The 26,582-nt window shown below is 42.7% G+C and overlaps 1 protein-coding gene across 2 annotated transcripts in view; it reads right to left on the bottom strand.

Annotated features, from left to right (window-relative positions):
- The window catches only part of SLX4IP (SLX4 interacting protein), a 555,936-nt gene that overhangs the window by 320,378 nt on the left and 208,976 nt on the right, over nt 1–26,582 (bottom strand). The window contains exons 3-4 of one of the 2 annotated variants that reach the window (XM_085612687.1): nt 25,650–25,739; nt 7,678–7,801 (exon numbers count right to left, since the gene is read on the bottom strand). In XM_085612687.1, the coding sequence (XP_085468813.1) occupies nt 7,678–7,801; nt 25,650–25,739 (214 nt within the window). The remainder of the gene's footprint in view (nt 1–7,677; nt 7,802–25,649; nt 25,740–26,582) is intronic. The other variant, XM_085612688.1, reaches the window with a different exon arrangement.

The following is a 26,582-nucleotide window of genomic DNA, read 5'->3' as shown; positions in this document are numbered from 1 at the left end:
TTCCGCGAGGCGTGAGGTCAGAGACAAAGGCAATGGCGATCCAAACGCCGTCCAGCAGGTCCACGTACTGCCCAGGTATGTGCGAGTGTTGTCCCACGTAGAGGGAGGAATCCGGCAGCTTTCACTGGTCAGCTGAGGGCAGGGCGATGAGGGAGAGCGGCCCAGGTGTTGCGGGCGGAGCTGAGCTGTGACTCTTGGGAAACTGGGTCCAGCCCCTCCTGCTCGCAGCCCTCACAGCCCTTAGCCCTGGTCTGTCCCAACAACGGCAGCTCCCAAGTTCCAGGCGCCCCTTGGCGAAGCGGGACCCGCGGAGCGGGTTCCGCGAGGCGTGAGGTCAGAGACAAAGGCAATGGCGATCCAAACGCCGTCCAGCAGGTCCACGTACTGCCCAGGTATGTGCGAGTGTTGTCCCACGTAGAGGGAGGAATCCGGCAGCTTTCACTGGTCAGCTGAGGGCGGGGCGATGAGGGAGAGCGGCCCAGGTGTTGCGGGCGGAGCTGAGCTGTGACTCTTGGGAAACTGGGTCCAGCCCCTCCTGCTCGCAGCCCTCACAGCCCTTAGCCCTGGTCTGTCCCAACAACGGCAGCTCCCAAGTTCCAGGCGCCCCTTGGCGAAGCGGGACCCGCGGAGCGGGTTCCGCGAGGCGTGAGGTCAGAGACAAAGGCAATGGCGATCCAAACGCCGTCCAGCAGGTCCACGTACTGCCCAGGTATGTGCGAGTGTTGTCCCACGTAGAGGGAGGAATCCGGCAGCTTTCACTGGTCAGCTGAGGGCGGGGCGATGAGGGAGAGCGGCCCAGGTGTTGCGGGCGGAGCTGAGCTGTGACTCTTGGGAAACTGAGTCCAGCCCCTCCTGCTCGCAGCCCTCACAGCCCTTAGCCCTGGTCTGTCCCAACAACGGCAGCTCCCAAGTTCCAGGCGCCCCTTGGCGAAGCGGGACCCGCGGAGCGGGTTCCGCGAGGCGTGAGGTCAGAGACAAAGGCAATGGCGATCCAAACGCCGTCCAGCAGGTCCACGTACTGCCCAGGTATGTGCGAGTGTTGTTCATTGTGAACTATTTTGATAAAAAATTTAAAATTCTGAAAAAACTGAGTGGGAACATGCAGCGTAATATTTTCAAAATAAGTAAATAATATCAAATAAGGGGACAGATTGTGTGTGGCACTTCAAAACTTTTACATATTTCCCACCACTCAGAGTTCCCCAATCAGTCTTGTAGGCTCCATGATAATGGATCTTGCTTTCACACCCTGTGACGTAGACAGGAGCATTATGGGTTGGAAAATGTTTATGCAACAGCCTGTTCTATCGATATTCATATATACTGCATTCACTGCAGTTAAGTCAAAGTTGTGTTTCATTCTGCTGGTGTACCTCCCGAGCTACTCTGGAAGTCGGCTGATGGACACTTAATGTGGAGTTTCAATAACATGTCACTTGAGAGATCACTCTTTTCATATTAACTCATCATATTAAGAAAAACCTTGCGTTATTCATGCTCCATGGCACTTTAGGACATATTTCTTTTACTTTTATTGTTCATTATCAACTTTTCTGTCAAATCTATCGATAGGTACCTATAAACTAGTCTTGAGGAAGGTCTACGGGAGACCCCAAGTGAGCGAAACACGTGTCGGCTGAATCAGTGACATTTTAGCATGATTGATGAATCTGAATAATCAAAGAAATATTAAGACTCATAACAAATAGTACAAAACGTGACACTGAATTACTGATACAGTTATAATTGTACTGATTAGGTACCCAATAATAACTCTTTTAAGTATGCAATTTCACAAATGTGAAGAGGGGCTAACTCAAGGGAAGGGGAGGGGCTATACAGCTGAAAGTAAAAGTAAATAAAAATAGGACAACTACTATGTTCATCTTATTGTTATTAGATCATGGTAATAGAGTGAGCTCCCTACTGTTATATGACTTTACCATTAAAAACACTCTGAAAACGGTCTTTATCTTGTTCTACTGAAACATTCAAGGAGCTGAAAACACACAGAAGTTCATATCATAGAAGCTCTAAAATTGACATTAAGTACAAGTTACTTACCTTTGATAATACTTTTCTAGTATAGACTAACTGCAGATTCCTCACCTTGTGAATTTCCCAAGGTGCCAGACTGGATCCATAAACTTTAACTGCAATTCTCTAGTGCATCGATAGGTGGCATATTGCAGCTTTGCATCGGATCAGTAGGTTCTGGATGTGAGGTTTGGTATAGGGCCATCACCGTCACATGCTGACATCAGTTTCTTTCTGATCTTTGTCTGTGCCATCGGACGTGGAGCATTTGAAATCAGAATTTCAGTGTGTAGATGTTTCAGGTTTAGGATCTTATTAATGGATCATGTAAGTCAATCCCACGGAACAGGGAAGGGGGAGTTGTTGATGATTCTGCACTCAGATAGAGTCTCTAATAGAAAAGGTGTTACCAAAGTAACATGTTCTTCTGATATACTTCTAACTTAAGATTCTTCACCTTGTAAATAGATACCAAAGCAGTACCTCCTCAGGTGGTAGGTCTGTGGAATGGCTAAGACCAGGAAATTGTAAAGGACAGATTGGGCAAAATTCCTGTTGAGCCTGAGCTGGTTATACAGGCAGTAATCCTTTGTGAACATGTGAAAAGATGCTCATGTAGCAGCCTGGCAAATGTCTGTGACTGGCACACCATGCCTCATTGTAGTGGTAACTGTATTTGCTCTAGTAGAATGAGCACACAAGCCTTCTGGGGGCTGTTTCTTAGCTAGCCCATAGCAGATCTTTATGCATATAACAATATATCACAAAATGTCTCTCTTCTGTACTGCTGTTCTCGTTTGGCTCCAGAGAAGCAGACAAAAAGTTGGTCATCATGCTGGAATTATCTGGTGCGATCGGTATGAAAAGTAAGAACCCTTTTGGGGTCAAATCAGTGAAGCTGTTACTCCTTCATAGAGATGTGAGGTGGTGGTTAGAAAGGCAAGGTGACGGATAACCCTATATGGAAGGGTGTAACCAACTTCAGTAGGAAAGCCGCCTTTGCCCTAAGGACCAGTTTGTCTGAAAAAAATGACGTGTATAGTTGCTGGAAACACAAGGCCTGGATTTCATTCACTCGTCTAACAGATGTGATCACGATGAGGAACACTCTTTTGACAGGCATAAGCGACAAAAAAGCACATGTTTAATAGAGTGCACATTATATAAGTGGGAGCCATATTTAGGTCCCACTAAGGCATCACAATAGGTGTTGGTGGTACCATGTGGGTTGGCCCTTTCAAAAAACGCATCACAGCAGATGACTTGAAAAGAGATGGTTGATCGAGTAGGCATAGAGAGGCCGAAAAGGCTGACAAATAACTTTTTACTGTAGCCAAAGCAAGCCCTTGCTAGGCCTATGAAAGATAAAACAGAAGGATGTCTGACAAACTTGCTTGTAAGGGTTAAACATCATGGAAGGAATACCAGGCAATAAACTTCTCTAAGAGCCCTGAACATGCAGACTTAGGGAGGGGCATCTGGCTGCCGGAATGACACCAACCACTTCAGGAGGAAGACAGAAAGCCATCAAATGTTGCTGCTGAGTCTCCACTCATGAAGCTAAAGGCTCAGGTGCAGGATCTGGCTGTGCTACTGTGACAGAAGATTCTCCCAAAGTAGGAGTCAGATTCAAGGACTAATGCTCATGGACAGACCTTCCGAGTACCACAATCTCCTTAACCAGTCCAGAGCCACTAGGGCGTGGTCGTTGCTAAGCGTTTTCAACACTCTGGGCAGGGAAGGACAGAAAGGCATAAAGAGGTCCCGATCTCTAATGCAGATCAAAGGCGTCACCCAGGGAGGATTGTATTGGGAATTCCAGCGTGCAAAATTTACACACTGCAAATTCTCTGCGGATACGAACAGACAGAGCCAGGATCCTCCCCATTGCTCGAAGACACCCTGTGCCACCTACAAGTGTAAACGCCATTCATGATCTGACAGGCACCGGCGGGTGAGTTCATCAACCATGGCACTTAAAGACCCTTCTAACTGTTGGTTGATCAGGGAGAAGTGTTCAGCCACTTCCTGAGGCGGAGAACCTCCTGAAGGACCCACAACCCCAATCCCAATAACGATGCATCCGTAACAATAGTTAAGTTTCAATGGGGTAGGGAGAGGAGTCTGTCACAGGTCAATTTGAGGTTGAGCAGCCACCACTGCAGATATTTTGCAGTCTCCTTCGACACCTGGATGAAGTCTAACAAGCTGCCTTGGAGCTGACCCCACTGAGACTCCAGACCCCACTGCAAAGCCTGCATTTGCCACATGGCATGGTCCACAAGCAGGATGAAGGAGATCCAAAAGAGACGCTCTCACTGATACTCAAGTCAAAGGCTGAAACATCAGGATCATAGCCGGAATGTCCTGGACTCGTTGAGGTGGAAGAACAGAAGGAAAAAGCACAGTATCAGGATTGCTCGGATGAAGGGGAACAGCTGTGAAGGAGTCAGATGTGACTTCGGGACATTGATAGAGAATCCCAATGATTTTAACAGGTTGGCCATCATCTGGAGGTGGTTTACGACTGTTTGAGGCGAGTCAGTCTTCAGTAGCCAGTCATGAAGGTGCTATACCAAACCTCCGCAGATGGGCTGTGACCACCCCCATCACCTTTGTGCACACTGACGTGCAATAGTCAAGTCAAAAGGGAGTACGGAGAAGTGAAAGGGCTCTTGGCCTACCAGAAACCACATGTAGCGTCTGTGGGACTGCATGATGGGAATGTTGAAGTATGCGTCCTGCAAGTCGAGAGACACCAGCCGTTGCTGTTGGATAACTGCTGAGTTGCAGTGGCGTAACACAGGCCCCATAGAGGAGCCCCCAAGCTCCAGGAGGGCTCCTCAGCACAGTATTCTGGCAGGAGAGCTCCAGATTGAGTCTGGAGGGGGCCCCTCCACGTACCTTGCAGGGGGGGCCCCCTCAAGTTTCGTTACGCCAGTGCAGAGTTGGGCCCAGCCCTTGACCTTTGCCCTAAACGTTTGAGCCTTTGAACAGCATGAGCATGAGGGACTGGTGGTCGTTAGAGTAAAAACTGTGGAGCAGATCCAGGATTAGTGCCTACGTACCATGGTGGTGGTGACTGCCCTACCCAGGCAGTCGGTTATGTTCAGGCCAGAACGGACTGCAAATATTTTACAGCATCTTGGCTGTCAAGGATCAGACATTGTAGGGTGTGTCTGGCATCCTCTTGGACAGCTGGCAATACATCCATCACTCTGCCCCACAAGGTGTGTAAATACTATCCCTGGAGGCACAATGCGTTGATGGATTGCAGGGCAAGAAAGGCACTGTAAAAATGTATTTTGTAAAATTTTCCATTCATTTGGGTTCTGTAAGGTGGAGTGGTGGGAAACAGTTGGGGTTCTGGCAGCTGGAGGATGCCTGTACCATCAATATCTCCAGAGTTGGCTGTTGTATCAGAAAGTCTATGTCTTCAGCAGTGGACCTGTGTTGTCTTGCCATCTGTATTTTGAACGTGAACAAGAGCCTGGCTTCGCCCAGGGGCCCACAATTACATCTAAAAGGGCCTCACTGAAAAGAAGCAGAGGTTCCTCAGTGGTGGCTGCCTGGTTAAGATCCTTTGTCAAAACGTTTGTCTTTACCTCCTGCTTTGGCAGGGTAAGGTCAAGAACGTCGGCAGCCCTCCTGATGACTGTTGCAAAGGAGGTATATTCTTCCATGACCAGCTTACATCGATGTGAGGGGAGGTATCCAACTCACTGGCATCTAGCAGGTCCTCAAAAACATTGCCCTTCTTGTAAAATACATCCCCTTCAACATCTGGATCATAAAACTCTTGATCAGCATCATAAGTAGAAACATAACATGATGGAGAAGGCAGCGGCCGAGCTTTCAATTCTGATAAAATTATCGGTTCCGGGTCTGGCGTCATTGAAGTAGGTGTCAGCAGAGAGGCTGTACCCCATGGAAACAGTCTCGCCACTGGAGATGGCACCAGGCATTGTGCACGAGCTAGAACCAGTGGTGCCATACCGGAAGGCAGATCAGACCTCGGGTAGAGGTCAAGTGGTGCAGTCTGCGTCAGGACGGGTCAGCCGAAGGGCCTCCAATGAGCTGCCACCTCAAATCCTTTGGGGTCCAAAGGTGCACCAGAGGAAGGTGGGGTACCAAAGATGACTACAACGGCCTGCTTCAGACAACACATCTCGTCTGCTTTAACAGTCCGCTGAGACGGATGAGGTCGAGCGGAATCGCTAGTGGAGCCTGCTATCGCGAGGCATCAGACAACTCCGAGTGAGGAGAGTGGCGGGATAACGGAGAACTGTGCTTTGATTTCTTGTGTTTCTTTGACTTACCTGAACTGGATCTCGAGGAGGAGCAGACACGGTATCTGTCACAGCAGTGGACACGTGACCACACCCTTGACCTGCTCCAGGACCGCTTGTATGACTTCTTCCAGAGTTCAGCAACAGCGAGCTTGGTGGTGCAGTCTCAAATGGCCTTACAGATCATTTTAGCACAACACAAGTATGGCTTCATGTTATGAGTAATGCTGAAGCACCATAGGCAGACTGTGTCTGTCTCCGTCACCGACATCCGTTGTTGACAGTCATGAAACGGTCTAAATCCTGCTGCTTTGGGGTCCATATTCTGTACACTGTGAGAGTTTTGATGAAATAAACTAGTTTTCCGAGGGGAAAGTTCTGTCAAGAGACAGGACTGCTAGCTACTGATCTGCAGCAGAAGGCGTGAAAAGACAGGAATGGACATTAGGGCACAGAGATGGCGGTCTTGTAGTGGCCCTGACGTCACATCCCGAACTAGCAGACCCGATGCAGAGCGGCACAATGCCTACTGTCGATGTACAAGGTAATTCTATTTAAGTTTCTGGATTCAGTCTGGCACCTGGGGGAAATGTATATGATGAAGAATCTGCAGTTAGAAGTCTCAATCAGAAAAACGTAATGTAGCAAGACTGCCTATGCAAACAGTTCAATTAATTGAAAAAGCTGGTTCTAATCAAACGCCTGATAATATTTTGGACATGCAGCCAGGGCGACTTTCTTTTCTATGGATGTTTAGGACAGTGCAGATGTCTGCAAGAGATACTGTTAACAAATATTTAAAATTTATATAGTGTGGAGTTTGGGTCTGCCTAGAGGAGTGTTACAATCAACTCTTGCTATTGGCTGTTTGGTGTGTTACTACCCGTTCTATGCAACACAAGAGGGACTATTTTACTACTCAAAAATACCCGATCGCATCATATATTATTTCCTTGTCTATTCCATGCAGAACTCTTTTTAATGTTTTAGTCAAGATTCACATTTTGCATATTGGAATGTATCATATACATGGACAAACACGCTTTTGCAAAACCAATAGGTTTAAATGTAATAAGACCACAAAGGCATGCACACACACTTTTTGCATACTTATGGAATTAGAGCTAGACATTCTGGATTTGACAATGCCAGTTTAGACTGGCACATAGATTGTCGGTTAAACATGTAGTTGTATAAAAATGTTACAATTTCATCATCCCTCGAAATTAAATAAACTAGAACTAAAGATTTCGAATGTTACAAAATATTCCTATAAATACAATAATCAACGCTGTATAAGTAGTTTTCTCTCTGTCTCAGTCAAAGCTCTGAAATTGCATAATCCTTTTACCTTTTAGAAACAATGGATTGCTCTGTGTAAATTCCTTGTTCTTCTGTTGACCATTAGATTTTCGAGCTTCCACAAACTGTTTAACTCTTGCATCAATAGGATCTTTGAGAAGCATACAGACTTCCTGAAACATACAATGTACACGCTAAGTCAGTGCACAACTAGTAAGAAATATCCTCAGAATGCATGTGCATCATGAAAACATGTAACTTTAAAGTGTTCTAAGATTTGACACTCACTGATGTGCAACGTCTAATAGCAAATTAGATACATCCACAATTTCGAATGGCACTATGACATATTTGTAATACAGTGAACCTGTCATGGTCACAAAGCAACAGCAATGAATGATCTCTGGGGCAGGCTTAGCTGCACAAGACACAATATATAAAAATATATATATTTATTAAATATCAGTAAATATACGCAATGATTGGAATGATCATGCTATGCTATGCGGTCACTGGTGAGTGGCGAGTGAGTTTTGGTGGAGACAGGACATTCCCTTAAAAAATACCCCTTAGCAATATGTGGGGTGAGTCAGTAGTTCCTAACCTTTTGACTTTTAGGGACATCAAGTGACTGACTACTGGACCCCAGGGCCCCCCACCTAAGCAATTTCTATTATAAGAACCTCAAAAAAATATGCAAAGCTACAGAAACAAGTATACATTAAACAAATACAGAATATTAAAATATTTAGTTTAATATATACACAAAAGATATACAAATATCTACATTTTAATAGACTGTTTCAAAATGTTTGTTTTAAAGAAGATAAAGCGATGCTAACGAGTCGAGCATATTGCTCTGTCTCTTTTGCTCATAATGTATGCTCTTTTTTTATTGGTGCATAATAGTGATTTAATTAAGGTAACCAATTTTCCATACAACTGTTTTCTGTAATTGCGCTGCTCCTGCAAATGAACTTAATTTTTAGCTTCCAATTTCATATTCCTTTATATGTACAGAACATTCTAAAATAATCAATTTTCAGTTTCCATTTATCTTTTTTATGTATATATAGTTTACTAATCTGCTAATATTATTGAATTTTTGTAAACAGTTGTGGACCTTCTGAGTAGTTGTTGTGGACCCGGGTTAAGAACCACTGATCTAAATTATATACTAAAGGAGGTGAGTTTCTTTGTATGGATCTGAATAAAACTGGTGGAATACTGCGACTACCCTCTTTTGTCTTTTTGCCAAGTTCTTATTTTTGGAGTCTTCAACGCAAATGAATGAATCTCTTGCTCTCTCGTGTTTTGCTTGCTAAGCTAAAAGATTAGCAGTGCTGGTGATGTGTTATGTGTTATTGCCCATAGAAAGTTTATATTTCCAAATGGGCCTTGTGTGCTTCACTTAGAGATGTTGTCTTCTCAAAGTTAGCATTTTTTCATTTCTGACTATCTGCAGCTTCCTATGAAATGCAACTGCCACTTAGGACTGCTTGAAAGCTACACTAGTACTCTCCAGATTTATAATCAGTATTGTGCCCCTAATTCGTTCTTGAAATTGTATGTGTTCCAGTGAGGGTCCTTTACATCTCCATCTTGAGGGTGCTTGTTTCCAAACCTGCTAGATAAACTTCCATTATTACACTGATAAGATTGAATAAATGGTAGATCTTATTGATATATGTGTAACCCTTAAATGTGGAGTAACTAAAAGAAAATGGAAAAACACTTAAGTTGGAAAGTTTAAAAAAATAAACCATGAAGGGCACGGATGCTTATCTTTCACATTATCTATTAATTTATAACTTTTCGTGAATTACTGAGAGGTTTCACGGCCATTTTCCTTGAGGAATTAGCCCACCTAAAAGGTTAGCTGAGAAAGAGTATTATAACATTTACACCCTAAAGGATAGCTTATGGGTAGGGTATCTTGATTTGGATTATAGCACTAGGATAGTCAACTACAGGACCATACTATAAACCAATGATTCCCTTGAATATTTATGTGAGCAGTAATCCAAATGCCATTTAAGTGGTTCATATATTTTAGAATTTGTAGCCCCAGTATCTCTAGAAAAATAATGACTGTGCTGAAGATGCACATAAATATCTGGTTTCTAGAATCCATCTATACATTCCCTTATATTGTAAGCCGTTCAACTTTTCTGAGGAAACATGTTTCCTGGAGTACACCAAAGCTGGAAACCTTGCTTTTTAAACATTAAAATGAGGAACTGCATTGTCTGGAGTCAAGAAACCCCTTCACGCTTATGAGTAAGCACCCCATTCTAGTGAAATTGCAGTAGTTTCATCCTTTACTGTTTTTCCTCAATCACATACCAGGTATTCTTTTTGACTCTTCGTCTAATCTCCCCTTCCACCCAGTTCCCTCCCAGCTCAAACCCCTCCCTCCCTTTAACTCTTCCACCCTTTCGATCCCAATGCTTTCTGACAGAGGAGGATTGTTTCTGGAACCAACCTTCCCTCCTGCCAAAATGTGCATCTTGGCAGTCTGTCATAGAAGAAGGCATAGTGATGCACTGGTCCTTTACTCCAAAAACACAGTTTGTCCCAGCTAAATTCAAATATATTTCGACTTTTTTCTGCTATGTCCTCACTTTGATGTAGTCAAACCGTCTAATCCTGAATCATACTGCCTGGATTTACATAGGAATTCATATGGTCACAGTCTCGATATCAGGTCCTTCAGCTTTCTGGCTTCATCAGCTTCTTCAAGGATGTGGAATGACCCTTTCCATAACACCTTCGGGTCCACCATGCCAGTCAGTATAGGAGAATTCCTGATTTCTTAAACTCTGCCATTCGAGATCTCATCTCCTTTTGTCGCCTGGCCAAGCTCAAGGCCAGGCCAGGAACATTTTTAAAAGTGAAATCAAAAGTTGTACAGATGCGTCATTGATTTCTTGCACATGCTATGACCTTATCCTTGATCAGGTATTCATGGAAATGCACAAAACGTTCTTGGGGCCCGAAAAGGTACAACTTGGGTTTAGGTGATGCGCAGTCTTGTAGCAACTCAACTAATAATTTAATGATGGATTTCTCCTCTTTTCCACACGTAGTTTCTGTTACAGAGGGGCCGTCTATGTCCTAGGAGATCCCAACAATATAATATTTGCATATTGTGACTGATTTTCTAAATCTTTGCGCCTTCTCTCTAGATTTTTGACTTCGCCATCTTGGTGTGCAGTTTTTGTGTGTATCATAACCTCTATTTTTGACATCTTCTCTTCAGTATGCACAGTGGCTTAGGACAGATATCGGATACTTTCCAACAGCTCATCCACTTTTGCGTTGAAACTTTCATGATTTATCATGTAAATTGTTTGGGGAAGGGGTTTATTGTCTTAGCCTGTTGGAGTATGCCGTTTAGGAGCGAGTTAACAGATGACTAGAGTTATGGGGACCTCTGGTATTTGGATGGCACTTTCTTTACCTTTTCCTTTTCTCGTTGCAAAGGTTTCATGGCTATGTTTATTTGCTTTTTCTCTTCCTTTTCCCAGCAGGATCTAAGTGTCCATCTCAGAGCTAGACTCTTTTACTGCTTAATCTAATGGAAGCCGTGGTATTGAATAGAAGATTGCATCATGAGCCCTGGCTCAGTAAATATGCAGCATGATCTTTTGGCTTCACACTTTTTCTTCTTGACCTTCTCTGTCTAAGCAGCTTCTCAGGCCCTAGCTAGAGATAAGGTGTCTTTGGTTTTCTGGAGAAGGTTTTGGCCTATTCAACCTTCTCTTGTTTTCTCAAATTTGTTCTTCATGGCTGGAGGAGAAAGCTCCAGCGATGCTGGGGTAGCTCCGAAAGTTTCAGTTTTTCCTTTGATATGGTGGCTAGGCCAGTTGGCTCAGCTACCTGCTAAGTTCTGACCTGACTTCATTCTGATTGTTTCTCTCAAATGGTAATGATGTCCCCTCTTGATCTTTCCTCACTTTTACAACTTTTTCAAAAGGTTACCACTTGTGATTGTATGAATGTATTGCCCTTATAAATGGGTTATATCCCCTGAAATGAAGAGGAGAATGTTTAATGGACTGAGTAGAGAAGGTGGTTAACCTAAGATGAGCTTCCCTTGCAGTTGAGGGGTTGTGCTTCAGCTGGAAAGACCAGGGTCGGATCATGAGGATTTATAGTTTTCCAATCCATTTGAGCTGCTATCTCCTCTGTTTCTGTGCATCTATTAATGTTCAGCAGAAGATTCCCAAGGCACTCCTACTTTAACATGATCATGGCGAATAAGCTGTTCAGATGTGCTGACCTGGTTGACCCTCTGTCCATGGGACACAGAAACTTCTGAAGTAGTGATAATTAGAAATAATTTATAGTCCTAAGTCGCACTGTAATGGCGGGGCTAAAAGTCTGTATATAATTGTTTACACTTGTGCTAATTAGTATTTTCAGATGCTTTATTGTTGTTTTAAATCCACCATGTATTCATACGAATAAATGATTCTGTGCATCATCTTTCAAGCTTCATTATGAGAAAAATAATAATTTCTTCTTTGTGAAACAATTCACAATGTGCAATTCCCAATGCATTTCTGACAAACTGATGTTTGGATACCTTTGATGAGGAAAAATTAATCACAAGGTTTTCGCTTGACTCCTCATGTTCCAAAGTGTTGTTTCTTGATCTTTCTTTTTCCTCTCCAATTTCCTGATTGATCTGGAGGTTTGTTGTTGGATGTTGGGCTGATGGATAAAAAAACTGGATCTTTCACGTGGATGCTATCGAAACTTGATTTTGTTCATTTCGTGAATCTTCTATATTTGCTTGTATGTAGTGTGTGGACCTTGTGATTACTACTTTGTCATCCTCAGAAGCGCTGCCTTCCTCTCTTCTCATTCCTGTGCTTCTCCTGGCTACACGCTTTGGTGTAAGCTTCTGCCCATTTGCAAACTTTCTGTTTTCTTTAGTCAATGGTAGCACATTGACCTTTTCTTTCATTAATTTCTTTAATGTATGTCTTGAGTTTGCTGTTGAAGTTTTCTAATGTTTTGTGCCAGGTTTCTTCCTTTATGCTATGTGTCAATTAAGATTTTGATTTGCGTATTTCTTCTACTAGCTCTAAGTAGCTTTGCTAATTATTCAATTATCAATACTATAAATTTTCAATATCATCATGTTACACAGAAGCACAATCAAACACCTAGTAAGTTAGGGAGATCATACGTTTGGATTTGGTAATCTAACACAGCCACAGCTTTACAATCTTTTCATCTGATTAATGTGGCTTCCACATGTGTTTAATAACCTACCTTCCTTCGTCCTCGCACTATTTAATAAAGAGATTTTTTGATTAATGACAAACACAAAACACAGCTTGATAGGCACCTTTTGGTAGGGACAATGGCATGTTTACTAGGTTTTTTTTGGCCTCCTCCAGTTAAGGACAGCTATGTTTTGCTTTTTCAGAAAACAAAGGAAACTTTCCAGATGGACAGATTGTTCAAAATGGATTCGGAACTACAAATTGCAAATTATTTTACAAAGAAGAAATTATCTCTAGCTAGATTTTGAACAAAGTGTGTGTCACTCTCAAGGAGGGGACTTTGTTGACTAATGCAACAAGGCTAATAGTGTAAGAGATGGGTATTCCATTGTTCTGAGGCTTGCTTGTATCTGGGGTTGGATCTTTTGGTTCGAAGGTGGCTTCTTGCATTACTACTCCCAGCGCTCTGGGCAAAAGCTTTTGATGGTCTTCTAACACAGGGCTGAGAATTGGCTTAACTCCTTATCCGCCTTTCACAAAACAAGGCTCATTAGTGAGACTTTAATATGGGCAACATTTTATTAGAAGAATGGAGTAGGCATATATTGATGAGGAGCTTTGCAAACATTTATGATTGACTTTTAATTGCAGAAATGTGTTTTAACTGTGGGTATTTTTATGTGAGTTTCTCCAACTTATGTTGTGTTTTGTGTTTACAATAACAGGAACACAGCTGCAGTATGTATAGACAGCTTTCAGAAATGACAATTTACAGTTACAGAAGACAGACTACTTGAAAGGGAAATGCACAAGTAGGCCTTTCATCTTTATTTATTTATATTTTCGATGGCATAGATGGATTTTTTTGAATGATATGCACAGTTGAAGCATTCCCAACTGGGGCTTAATTTCTCTAAAGAATGTTCTTTTTTTTAATGTGGGAAATACTGTTTGCTGACCAGGTGTTAGATGAAAATGAATGCCGTTGACTTTTATCAAGGATGTTATTTTGGTTGTTATATTTATCATCACGGTTTAAGTATGTCATGCTACACAATGGTCAAAAGAGCATGCAGCATGTTTTCAAACAGGTATTTAGTCACTGATCTTACATTTAATTTCACAGGAGCGTGCACTTTACATAGCTTGGACAACTGAAGTAAAATTGTTCCGGATTAAATTGTCTGTCACTATCAGCCAGTTCTATCCTGCTCTACAGATGTTATTTGCTTCATAGTCTACCTCCATATTTTATATTTTCTGTTGTATGGAATAATATGGAGCATCTAAATACGCCCATACCGTATCTATACTTTGCAATATTGACCTTGAGTTGACAAATATCGCAAATTGACTGTTTATTTGGAATATTGTGGTTTTTATGTCTGTGTAACTTCATTGTTTATGCACCAGCTTAAGATGATGTCAAGACCACAAAGCAATGTTCAGTCCTTTGTTTATGTTGAGTTATGACTATGACGTAGTTTTAAAAACTGTGTTCTGACTACAAGTCAGTGTTGTGATCAAGGCTTGTCCAAGACGAAACGCGTTGCTATTTTCTCTGCCAATTTGTAAATAAATCCTTTGATTTCACACCACCAGGAGTGCTGCCCTTGTTATTTTCAATACTTGCGGAGCAGGATTGTAATATATATATATATGCACAACCCCTACTCCCAAAGGAAGAGGGCACGCATACGAGGGCTGCAGGTTTGAGGCTTCTTTATTGATTAGGGTCTCCTTCGACCGAGCATCCATGTGAGATGCATTTCGGATATATATATATATATATATATATATATATATATATATATATATATATATATATATATATATATATATATATATATATATATATATATATATATATATATATATATATATATATATATATATTCACTGAAAAAACCATAGGTTTCAGGGGTGTTATAGTTAGCTGGACTTTTCACTCGTACAAAACCATTGAAATTCCCCCGTTATAGTTAGTTCAGCTAACTATAACTCGCGCGCCCGCAATGCACTGCTGATGACGTCACATATTACATCACTCATGACATGGTCAGTGACATCACTCATGACATCACTGATGACATCTCAAATGACATCACTGATGACATCACTGATGACATCATCCAGTAAATGTGTGTTATTCTGAAAATTAAATATGTTTTATATATGTATATCTCAAGGTCGATGGAAGAATAAATGGGTATATAAGTGTCTAAATGGATGATTTGTTTTTGAAAAATGGATTGTGTAACTGACTGATTAAGTGTATCATAGTGAATACATGGCTTAGTGAGTAATGTTTAAATATGTAAATATCTGTATCAGTCTCTCACTTTGTGTATAAGTGGCTGCATGGGTTGGTGAGTAGCTACATGGGTGTCTATATAGGTTATTAGTTGGTTTTTTGAGTATCAGTCTGAGTGTCTGCATGGTTCGGTGGGGGGTATTACGTAGTGCATAGGTGCATGAATGAGTGACTCACTGTTTGTATGTGTTGAACACAGTATGTGTGCAGGACTGTATGGGTGGATGAGTGTGTGTATGGGTGTGTTAGTGAGTGAATGACTGTCTCAATAGTGTCTTTATGAGTAACTACATATGTTTTAAACTAGTATATGTGACTATTGGTGTATATATGTGAGTATATGTGAGAGTGAGAGATTGAAAGAGTTCCTGTATGAATAAGTATGTGTTTCTATAAGTGATTGTTTAAAAGACAAAGTATGTGTAAGTTTCCGTAGAAGTAAGTGTGGTGGTGTGTGTATAACTGTATATGCAAGTAAATGTATGTTTGATTCTTTATTAGCATGAGTGACTATGTGTGTGAGTAACTCTATGGATGAGTGGCATTGTGTAACAGGATGTATAGGTGTATGAGTACATATGATGAGTGAGTACTTGTATGAGTGACTGTATTGGACTGTTGGTGAATGAGTGGATGTGTATGTGGATCTTAGAATTACTGAAGAGGTTGTTGTAACTGGTATTGGTATGTCCATTGTTTTGAAAATGTTAGTCTCTATTTTTGAATGTGTGTATCAAAGGTTATATTAGGGTGAGAGGAGGTCTGCCACTCTATCACAAGGATGATGTCATCAGTGATGTCATCAGTGATGTCATTTGAGATGTCATCAGTGATGTCATGAGTGATGTCACTGACCATGTCATGAGTGATGTAATATGTGACGTCATCAGCAGTGCATTGCGGGCGCGCGAGTTATAGTTAGCTGAACTAACTATAACGAGGGAATTTCAATGGTTTTGTACGAGTGAAAAGTCCAGCTAACTATAACACCCCTGAAACCTATGGTTTTTTCAGTGAATTTCTGAGGTTTTTTAAATGCTAATTCCTAACTATAACGTGCCTGAAACCTATGGTTTTTTCTGTTAATTTCAAAGGTTTTTTAAATGCTAATTTCTAACTATGCCTACAGAGATAGGACATGTGAAGAAAGAAGAAAAAATGCACAGAAAGAAACAAAAGAAGTGCAGAAAGAAGCAACAGAAGTCCTCAAATACGAAGATAAGTGCAGGAAGAAGGATAACGTGCAGAAAGAACAAAAAGAAGAGCAGAAAGAAGCCTTGTTGCAAAATCATCCTGTACCCTCAACTTTTTCAGACGGATACTGGTGGTAACTGAGTCTGACTAACCAGTCCTAGAGCCAGTGCTATGTTAAAAGACACTTAGAATACAGTGAAAACACCTACATACACTAGGGAACATTATGCGTTGGGGTCCCCCTGTGATTAGCCTTACCTTCTCTATAAGCCCCTAGTATATAATAGGGCATGGGGATTAAAACTACCTCTTAAAACAGGCCACAGGGCGTTTTTGCACACGTTAACTCAGGCCCCGTCCCCTCCTTTCACCATTGTGTAAACACGCCCTGTGTCCGTTTTTAGTTGGGAGATTAAGTTCATTTGAGTCCTGAGGGTCCCTAGGGTCCAACTAGCCCACTAGGTACCTCCAGTAAGTGCCACAGAGCTGCGTTGCAGAGAGGTGTAAAAAGTGGCACGGCCTGGACCACCTCTCTGCAATGCAGCTCAGTGGCGCTTACTGGAAGCACTTGGTGGGCTAGTTAGCCCCCAGGGGCCCTCAGTATTGAAGGGAAATTATATCCCCAATTTAAAACGTGCCATGGTGCGTGTTTGCACACGTCACCTCAGGCCCCGTCCCCTCCCTTCACCACTGTGTAAACGCGCCCTGTGGCTGTTCTAAGTTGAGAGATTAAGTCCCCTTGAATCCTAAGGGTCCCTAGGGTCACACTAGACCACTAGGTACCTCCAGTAAGCGCCACAGAGCTGCGTTGCAGAGAGGTGTAAAAAGGGGCTTGGCCTCAGAACACCTGTCTGCAGCGCAGCTCCCTGGCGCATACTGGAGATGCCTGTTGGGGGCGCGTTTGCAGAGTGCTGCATGGAGGGGGCATGGCCTCCGGCACGATGCCAGTCTTTTATTTATTTTATTTTTTTAAGAAGGGGGGCTGTGTGATTCCCCTTCTTATTCTAATTTATTGGCCCTGATGACCCCATCCCCCAGGGCCTGTCTCCTAATCATATTTTTTTGACCCCAATCCCCAGGGCCGGCCACTGTTTTTTATTATTTTTAAAAAATATATATTTATAGACACACCTAGGACATGCTGGACAAACCGTACGTACCTATCACCATGACGATTTGCGTGATATTCATTAAAAGGCGACTATGCATGCAATTAATCCACGTGGAATGTATTTACACCACTAGTGAAGCTCTGACATGTCTGATGCTCTACCGTGCCTAATCCCGGTAGACACCCTTGTCGTTTATTTATACAAACATGGGTAGCTATTGACGGGCACATTTAATACACATGCACACCAAGCCATTCAAAGGGGATTCGACAAAAATTCGACCAAAACTATGCAAGAAACCCCCCTCACAGTTAATAAAACACACATCCACTGCCGGATGTGTAATACTTTTTATTTTACTCTCTGGAAAGGGGACGAACATCACTTGCGAGTCACAGCGCGCTCCTGACAGAGCCCAATGCTGTGTTACACCCACCACTGCCTGCCGAGTGCCACACACCTCTGTATTGTATTCCACTAGCTAGTGCATATGCTATGACACTCTCTAGCCCATGTGCACTGTAACACCACCCCGTGAAAATGTCATGCCACACTTGTCTTCGCACGGGTTGTATTGCCCCATCTAACGTTCCTTCCTCGATGCCTATGTTATAACGCACAGTGCTATGCCATACATATTACAATTTGGGATCCATATCTTTGTCACAGTACATATGCAACGTTACACTCCCCAGCACATATTTTATATTACAACTTTAGAGACTAGTTAGGTTACACAACACTGCCCTGTGCATATTACACTCCAAGGCGCATATCGCATAGCACGCGCTAGTGCCTGTGCTATCTCGCACTCTCCAATGAATCTGTCATTGCGCACAATGTATTGCATATTATATTTCACGCCTGGTTCATCTTATATCACACTTTTTGGTGCATAGTTTATACCATACACTATATCTAGTTTTCATTTTCAATCGTGCTCTCAGGACTATGTTCTATATAACACTGTGTTCACCTACCCTTTTCACGGTCATTACATTTTGCGATAGGGGGTGGAGGGTCAGGGGGTGTTTTTGCCAAGTGAGCCCGGAGTCACAGTCACTAACGTCTTCTTCTTCCTGAATAAAAGTGAGATTATGCTGCATACTTGTTCATATTTTAAGTAGTTTGCACAGACAAAATGTTTTAAAAACAATAAAGTTTCTAATACCCGCCTTCTCTGAACAGTTAGCTTGCTGCCCCATCCCCCTCCTCCCTATCCTCTGTTGTGTGAATCCATGGACTAGCCTCCTCCCTCCTGCCATGCATGGTCTGATGTGCTGCCACTGCCCTCAATTTAGTATGATGTACCAGTCCACTCCTCCTGCCCTCCATTGCCCAATTCTATGCCCCATCATTGACCTCCTGCTTAAACTCTGTGCTTAGCTTGCTGCCCCTATTCTCCTTCCCCCTGCCCTCCGATGTCTTTGTGCATGCCCCTGCTCCATCCTTTTTGCCCACCATGTTCCATGGACCTGCCACTCCTATCTACTCTGAGTGTTCTGTTGAGCTGCCACTCCCCTCCCACCTGCCTAGCATTGTCAGATGACTGTAACCTGTCCCTGCCACCTCCACCCTGCCTGTCCACAAGCCATGCCCCTATCCTCTTCCTCCTGTCCTACATGGTCCATTGTACTGCCACACCCTTCTGCCCTCCCTGGTCTGTTGTGCTGCAACTGCTCCTCCTGCCTGCCCCGTGCGGTCTGTTGTGAGGCCCCTTCCCCTGCACTTTCTTGTCTGTGCACAGGTCCTGACCCTCCCTTCTATCCTCCATCGTCCTTTGTGCATGCCCCTGCACCCTCCTTCTTGCCCATCATAGCCATTGTGCTGCCACTAACCCTCCCACTTGCCATGCATGGTCTTCTGTGCTGCCATGGCCCCTCCCACCTTCCCTGTGTGGTCAGCTAGCTGCCCCTGACCCCCTCCCACCTTCCCTCCATGGTCTGTGTGTATGCCATCACAGTCTCACTGTTGCTCTTCATGTTGTGTCTTGCTTCTAGTGCCCATCCTGCCTGACCTCCATGGCTATCTTGCTGCTCCTGCCCTGCCCCCTTGCCCCCAGCCCTACTCCCTCCCTCCTGGCTTGTCTGTTCCATTGTAATGCCCCTGATCCGTCCCTCCTGCCCTTTATGGTCTGTTATGCTGCAGCTTTCTCTCCTGTCTGTCCATTATGGTCAGCTAGCTACCATTGCCTCTTGCCCCTCTGTTCTCTGTTGTCCATGTGCATGGTCCTGTCCCCTCCCTCTTGCTTTCTATGGATTGTTGTGCTGCACTCCCGTCCTGCATGCCCTGTGTGGTGTATTGTGCTGCTGCAAACCCTGATGCCTGCCCTGCACTGTCAGTTTGGTGCACCTCTCCATGTCTCTCCTGTCCTCTGTTATCCGAGTCCATGTCCCTATCCCATTTCCTTCCATGATCCAATGTACCATACTTGCGAACATTTTGAACTTGGTAAGAGGGAGATTTTGAAAAAAAACTGGGGTATTGATTTTTCCCTTTGAGTTACATTGAAAAAGAGGATATTGTAGACAGGAGACAGATCAAATAAAGCCCATTTGAGCTTAAAAACATTGGACGTTTCCTGGCTGAATCGGGTCTGTTGGCATGTATGGTTGTACTACCATTGCCTCTTCCTTCTGCCCACAATGGTCTATTACATTGCCACAGCCTTGAAGGAGGGTAGATTTTGTATCACAGGGGGCCCCTGGCCCGTTCTGTCCACACCTGAAGTATGAGACCCTTGTTCTTGCCCTGCCAGCCGCATTTGTAGGCCGTATTAAATTGACCAGCGGGTCCTGTGTTGCTATATAATTATCCTGAGACATCCTTACCACTCAGCCAGCATAAAACCCCTGTGTAGGCCCTTCTGTTCAATATGTAGGCCTCTTTGTTAAATTGACCATAGCTCTGCAATTTTAGTGTATAGCAGTCTGAAGGCAGGTCTGCGAGGCCTTCTGCTCCAAACTAGTAGCCCCCACCCTACCCGAGTGCTCCGTGCTCGGTATCAAAGTTCAACATCCCCCTGAAGCTGTCGACATACAGTAGGCTGCATCCTGGACTGGTACTTGCTTCCTGGGCAGGTTTCCCGCTTTTAAGGAAGTGGCAACCGCAGAGCGTCAAGTTAGGAGAACTGAGGAGATTTTATACATGAATATATTGAATTCCTGTACAATACCCATTATTTTCTGCTTGCTCTATGGAACTTACGATAAGCGATTGGCCTGAGAGACTGACCTTTTCACCCAGTCCATTGTCAGCATTAAGTGGGTAAATGACGAAATGTCTGGTAAAATCTGCAGACGAAGCTTTTGGGTAGCATACGTAGGTAGATGTAGCGTGCAAAGGAGCCCACAAAATGATATAAAAGGGAGCACCCACAGATATCGACGGACTACCTCGCCGTCTGTATGTAGGTTAACAGGCAGTGCAGGTTTTCCCCAAGAGCTGGGAGCTCTTGTCTTCCTTTGCTTAAAATGTCTTGCTCTGCTTTGCTTGAAGTATCTTATTCTATTTTACCTATATGAAATGTCATGTTATGTTTAACCATTGTTCTCTTTACTTTTGCATTTAAAAGATGTTGTATTGTAATTGCAGGAATGCTTGCTCTAAGAGTAAACGTGAGTGTTCCTAGGTAACATTTTCCTTGGTGTAACTTGTTTCTCATGATGCATTTATAGATGTGTTTTCTCTCTCTCTCTGTCAGTCCATTAATTGAGATACAGAGAATATCATGACAGCTGTATGATTATCTGGATTCTGTATTTTGTACTTTATGTCTCTATTCTGCGGTTTCTTTGAAGTTGCATCTTCTCATTAAACTGCCATTGTATTCTGCCTCCAATTCCATGTCTCATATGTCTGTTTTCTTCATTTTTGGAGCAAGCGTTCCTAGGCGCCCCGGCTCAAATTAAGTTGCCCCTTTTGTCCCTGACTCACTCTCCTGCTCAGTTCTGTGGTGGCTCCCGGGGCTCTGGGGACCGCCCCTAGCTTCCTTGACCCGTAATAGATCTTCCCTCCAACAGCCTCTCTTGCAAGTCCTGTATTGTTGGTTTGTTGCCCCTGCCCCCCTTTCCACTGCCCTCCATAGTCTGTTGTGCTTCCACGGCCCTTCCTGCCTGCTCAGTGTGGTTAAATTGTTGCCTTTGCACCCTCCTACCTGCCTTCAATTTTCAGAGTCCGTGCCCCTGGCCTCTGCCTCTCAACAGTATCCTAATGAACAACTAGATTGCTAACATTCTATATTTATTACAAAAGTGTGGAACGCCTGACATCATCTTGATGTAATCAAAACTGTAATACCTAGAGCATTCCTTTAGAAATTACATATATGAGAGGGTCTTATTGGCATCAAAATTATGGTTAGTGCTCTAAAAGACTAAAATAAGGACATATTTTCTGAGTTTTCAAATAGCGACAAAGCACTTTTAAATTATTTGTTATCTTTATGTTTTTTTATCTAGTTGACAACTTGATTAAATGTTGCACTTAGGGGAGAGGATGTGGTGTTACTTCCAGAACTGCAGACTTTGCAACTGGGGAACCAGGTTGAAGTTTCTGCTTCAGCTCGACATTCTGTGATTCTGGTCAAATCACTTAGTCTCCCCATGTCTACAACCAAAATGAATTTGTTCTTGTGTGATGTAACCAATGCTCATGTAAAGCACTCCAATACCTGACAAGTCTGCACTATATAACACTGCAAAAACACAAAATAATAAGTGTTTTGCACACTTCTGTCATTGGGCTATATTTGGGCTATATCTGGGTGATTTTGGGCTACATTTGGGCTCTTTTGTCTCCGGTGGCCATCTTGGGAGATTCATTTGTTATGAAGTTTCCTAATTTCCTCATGTACTGCAGTCTCCTCAGTCGGAAATGCTTTCAGTTTTTTACTTTGATTCCATCATGAAGGTATTCAGATATGTCACACATTTGCCATAAATTCTGAATGTTAGCACTCTAGTTGCTCATTAGATCACTGTAGTAAAACTACGGTTCACCATGGAAGTCTGCTCCTGGCATTAAAAGTGCATGTTTCAGTCTGCATGTCAGAATTTTTTAATGAAATAGAAGAGGATTTGAGAAGTCACTCAAAATGTGCCCTCATTTTCTTTCTTCAGCATTAATCATAATTTCTATGGCAAAATGAACCCCCTCATTGTGTTCCTTTTTAAATTAAATGTTTTAAGTGTTACCAGTTTATTCCAATCAAGATGGCTTCAGGTGTGCCATACTTTTGTCATAATGAAGACAGTAAGTGCTCTAGTTGTTTTTAAGAACATTCTTGGACATTCTGTCATTGGGCTATACTTGGGCTACATCTGGGTGATATTTGGGCTACATTTGGGCTCTTTTGTCTCTGGTGGCCATCTTGGGAGACTTATTTGTTATGAAGTTTCCTAATTTCCTCATTTACTGCAGTCTCCTCAGTAGGAAATACTTTCAGTTTTTTACTTTGATTCCATCAAGAAGGCATTCAAATGTGTCACACATTTGCCATAAAATCAGAATGTTAGCACTCTTTTTGCTCATTAGATCACTGTAGTAAAGCTACTGCTCACCAGGGAAAACTGCTGCTGGTATTGAAAGTGCATTTTTCAGTCTGCATGTCAGAATTTTTTAATGAAATAGAAGAGGATTTGAGAAGTCACTCAAAATGTGCCCTCATTTTTCTTTCTGCAGCACTAATCATACTTTTTATGGAAAAATGAACCCCCTCATTTTGTTCCTTTTTAAATTAAATGTTTTCAGAGTTACCACTTTAATCCAAGCAAGATGGCTTCAGGTGTGCCATACATTTATCATAAGTAGGACGGTTAGCGCTCTAGTAGTTCTTTGGAACACTCTGGAAAGCTGCAGTAGAACACAAAGGAATCAACTGACAGTCTCTGCCCTTGTTGGATGTACATGTTTTACTGAGAATGTCAGACTTCATTCTCACATGACTGAGAAAGATAATGTGAATTTACAGAAAATAAGCTCTCAGTTTAGCTTATAGATCACCTTCCAAACCTCTGTGGTAAAAGCATGAGAAAATATTTTTCTCTCAATCATGATATCCCAGCAGAAGGCTTTTTCACATGGTGAAATCACCTTAGAACATACCACAATTCCTAAAATGAGTATGGTACCATCAACAAATGATTTATAATGTAACTAAAGTCTTAAAACCTTCTATTAACTGCAATGCTTTTTAATGAGGTGCTATCATGTATATTGGTCCCAAGATGGCTGCCAACTTTTCTTGGATGAAGGGCTGACAGCCAATCAGATCTCAGGATGAGATGTGTGGTTAGGCTCCGCCCACATATATATATTGATTTAAATGCTATTTTCTCAGGAACTACTGAACAGATTTACACCAGACCTACAAAAGGCACTTCCTTGACCTGAGGACTACCTCTCTGCCAAATTTCAAGTAACTCTGTTCAGCCGTTCGGGCTGTAGCTGTGTCTAAAGGTCCTATGGAAAAATGCATGGGAAAAACGCGTTTTGGGACCCCCCTTTTTTCTCAGCCCCCGCTTGACGAATCCCCCCGAGACTTTCAGGGTAGGAGCGGAGCGTAGCGCCCCACCTATTTTGAAAATTTCGCGAGGATTCATCGACCGGCGCCAAAGTTATTCCAAATAGAATGTTGCGGATTTCCTATGGAAACAGGGTCCTAACTATAACTATCTACTGGCGACCGCCAGTAGATAATATATATATATATATATAATATATATCTCACTTAAAACCATTAGGAAAATGACTTACCTGCATTGTAAAGTACCATTAAAAAAGTCCTTGTGGTACTTATCAACATTGGAAATACTTGCATGGTTCTTTACTCCATTGTAATGACTGCTTTGTAAAGGTGGGAGGCTGCATACTATTAATTATTTTATACATTCATTTGGATATTTAAGCTGTTTAATTGTATTTATTGGGAGTGCTGTTACGTTCTTCACCCCCATCGAATAACTAATAATTGTTGTATGTTTGCTCAGACCAAACTACTAATGGCAAGTCAGAGGATGCATTCAGAAGACTATCCTTCTGGGCTATCCTACTCAGGGGGCGTGGACACTCAGTCAGAGCTCACATCAAGACTGCGGCTGTTCTCCACCAGGCAGACATGAAAGGATTTAATGTTCCGCTCACCATGCATTCTATTGAGGCCATGGTCAAGCGTACAATAATCTCAGTAACAGGAACACAGTCAATCCCAAAACCGAATGTGGCGGAGACGACTTCATGCTGGTTTCAACCAATGAACTGGCAAATGGAATGGAGGACATTCTGATTCAAGTCGCGTATATTCTAGTCTTCCCAGGTAAATAGTTACGTAGCACTATGTGCGCTGAACTGTGAATACAGGTCTTTATTTAACAGTTCCTGCCTGCTCATCAGTCATCAATGCAGTAATATGAAGTCCTGAACTAACTACGCGACTCCCAATGTAGCATAATGATCCCTTGAGCGACTAACATTTAAGAAGAGCATCACAGCACTAAAGAACGGTTCTCTTCACTGTAATGCATGGATTTGCAAAGTCCAAATCCACCATGTTTTTGCTTGAATTACTAACTAAAATATACAAAATTACAATACAAATTTGAGAAATAACATTTCCCCTTTACCGTAGCTACGCACTTGTAGATGATCTGTAATCAAAACAACCTGAAGAACATATGTCAGACGTAGCCTGAAAGAATCACATACATTTTCTTGGACTTAAATTTCCTAAACTTGCTGTATTACAGAACTGTTACAATAGCAAACACGAGCAGATGAAGTCATAATTTTTAGCAGAAAATCAAACAAGGGTGCATGTTCTAAAGGCAGTGTTTCCACTGGCTACCTTCAAAGCATGTAACTTCACTGGAGCTACGCACACACTCCTGCACGGACTCAATTAAAAACGCTTGCAAAAAGGTCAGAAAGACGAGGATTCGCATGCTATTATCAAACAGGCCGACACCAAAGCCGTCACTAAGTAAAGGAAAGGAAAACAGAAGACATCACAGAACTAATAGTCCCAGGGGAGTAGTTAGGGGTTAGGCATCACCCGGAGTGCTCTCAGCCTAACAATGAAAATAGGATCCGCGCGCTAGATCAGTGCGGCCGGGCTCCCTCCCTGCAGCTATGCGCTTTTGAAGTTGAAATGGTTTTGTTGTACCTCCTTCTCAGGGTCCGAAAACCAGCTGGTGTCTGTGCTGGAGCCTCGAGGCAACACATGAAGATCCACCAGGACGGCGAAGTTCCCACACTGCAAAACAAAAGAGTCCCATTACAAGCTGCTGTGAGGCGCGAGTCTGAGAGGCGAGAGGCGGAAGCCATGTTAAGCAGGCGCCTCGTGACATTACTGCAGCCCCACAGGTAACAATGGGCTCATGGCTGGGGCAGGCACGCTTGCACGCTTTCACACTTTGTCTGCATCTTGTCCCCAGTCTAATCACCACTGTGAGAAACACGGCAAGGCTGCGCAGGTTGAGGTGTCAGAGAGAAATGTAGCTGCAATATATCTATTAATTATCTAGTTTTGGACGGTCCTTCCATTAAAAAGGCATTTTAGCGTATGCCTTTTGACCCGGTCAACAGATTTGCACGAACGAATTTAACAATATATTTACTCAACTAAGTTTCGACAACCCTCGTTTTGTGACAAAACGCCCACCGGGAAAAGTAGTAAAGGGGAGATTAAAAAACAGTATGATTTCCTATTTTAGCATGAGATTTTGCAGAAAGGTAGAGCAAAAAGTGCTGAACAGATTTACTACAAAGTTGGCATGAACGTAGAACTTTACTCAAAAAGCGTGCTTTTTTTATTTGATGTGAAACTGTTCAGTAGGTTTTGATTTCTAAGCATTTGAAAAAGGTGCTGTGGGGGGATGAACAGGTGAACACTTTTGTAGAACTTGTCATTTGAAAAGCCATCTGTTAATTTGCTTACAACTTCAACTCCTTTGAACAATATGCCTGGAATTTGTAGGTTCAGATTACAACTGGTATTTTGAAACTAGTGCATATCTATAAAAGGAAGGGGGCAAAAAAGCGTCCATTTGCTAATTTGTTGGGCACCATGTGATGAATGTGGACAACATTAGGCAGA

Source organism: Triturus cristatus, chromosome 6 (assembly GCF_964204655.1).
Source record: "Triturus cristatus chromosome 6, aTriCri1.1, whole genome shotgun sequence".
Taxonomy (NCBI): Eukaryota; Metazoa; Chordata; class Amphibia; order Caudata; family Salamandridae; genus Triturus; species Triturus cristatus.
Note: the sequence above shows the minus strand (reverse complement) of the source record. Positions and strands in the feature narration are given on the sequence as shown.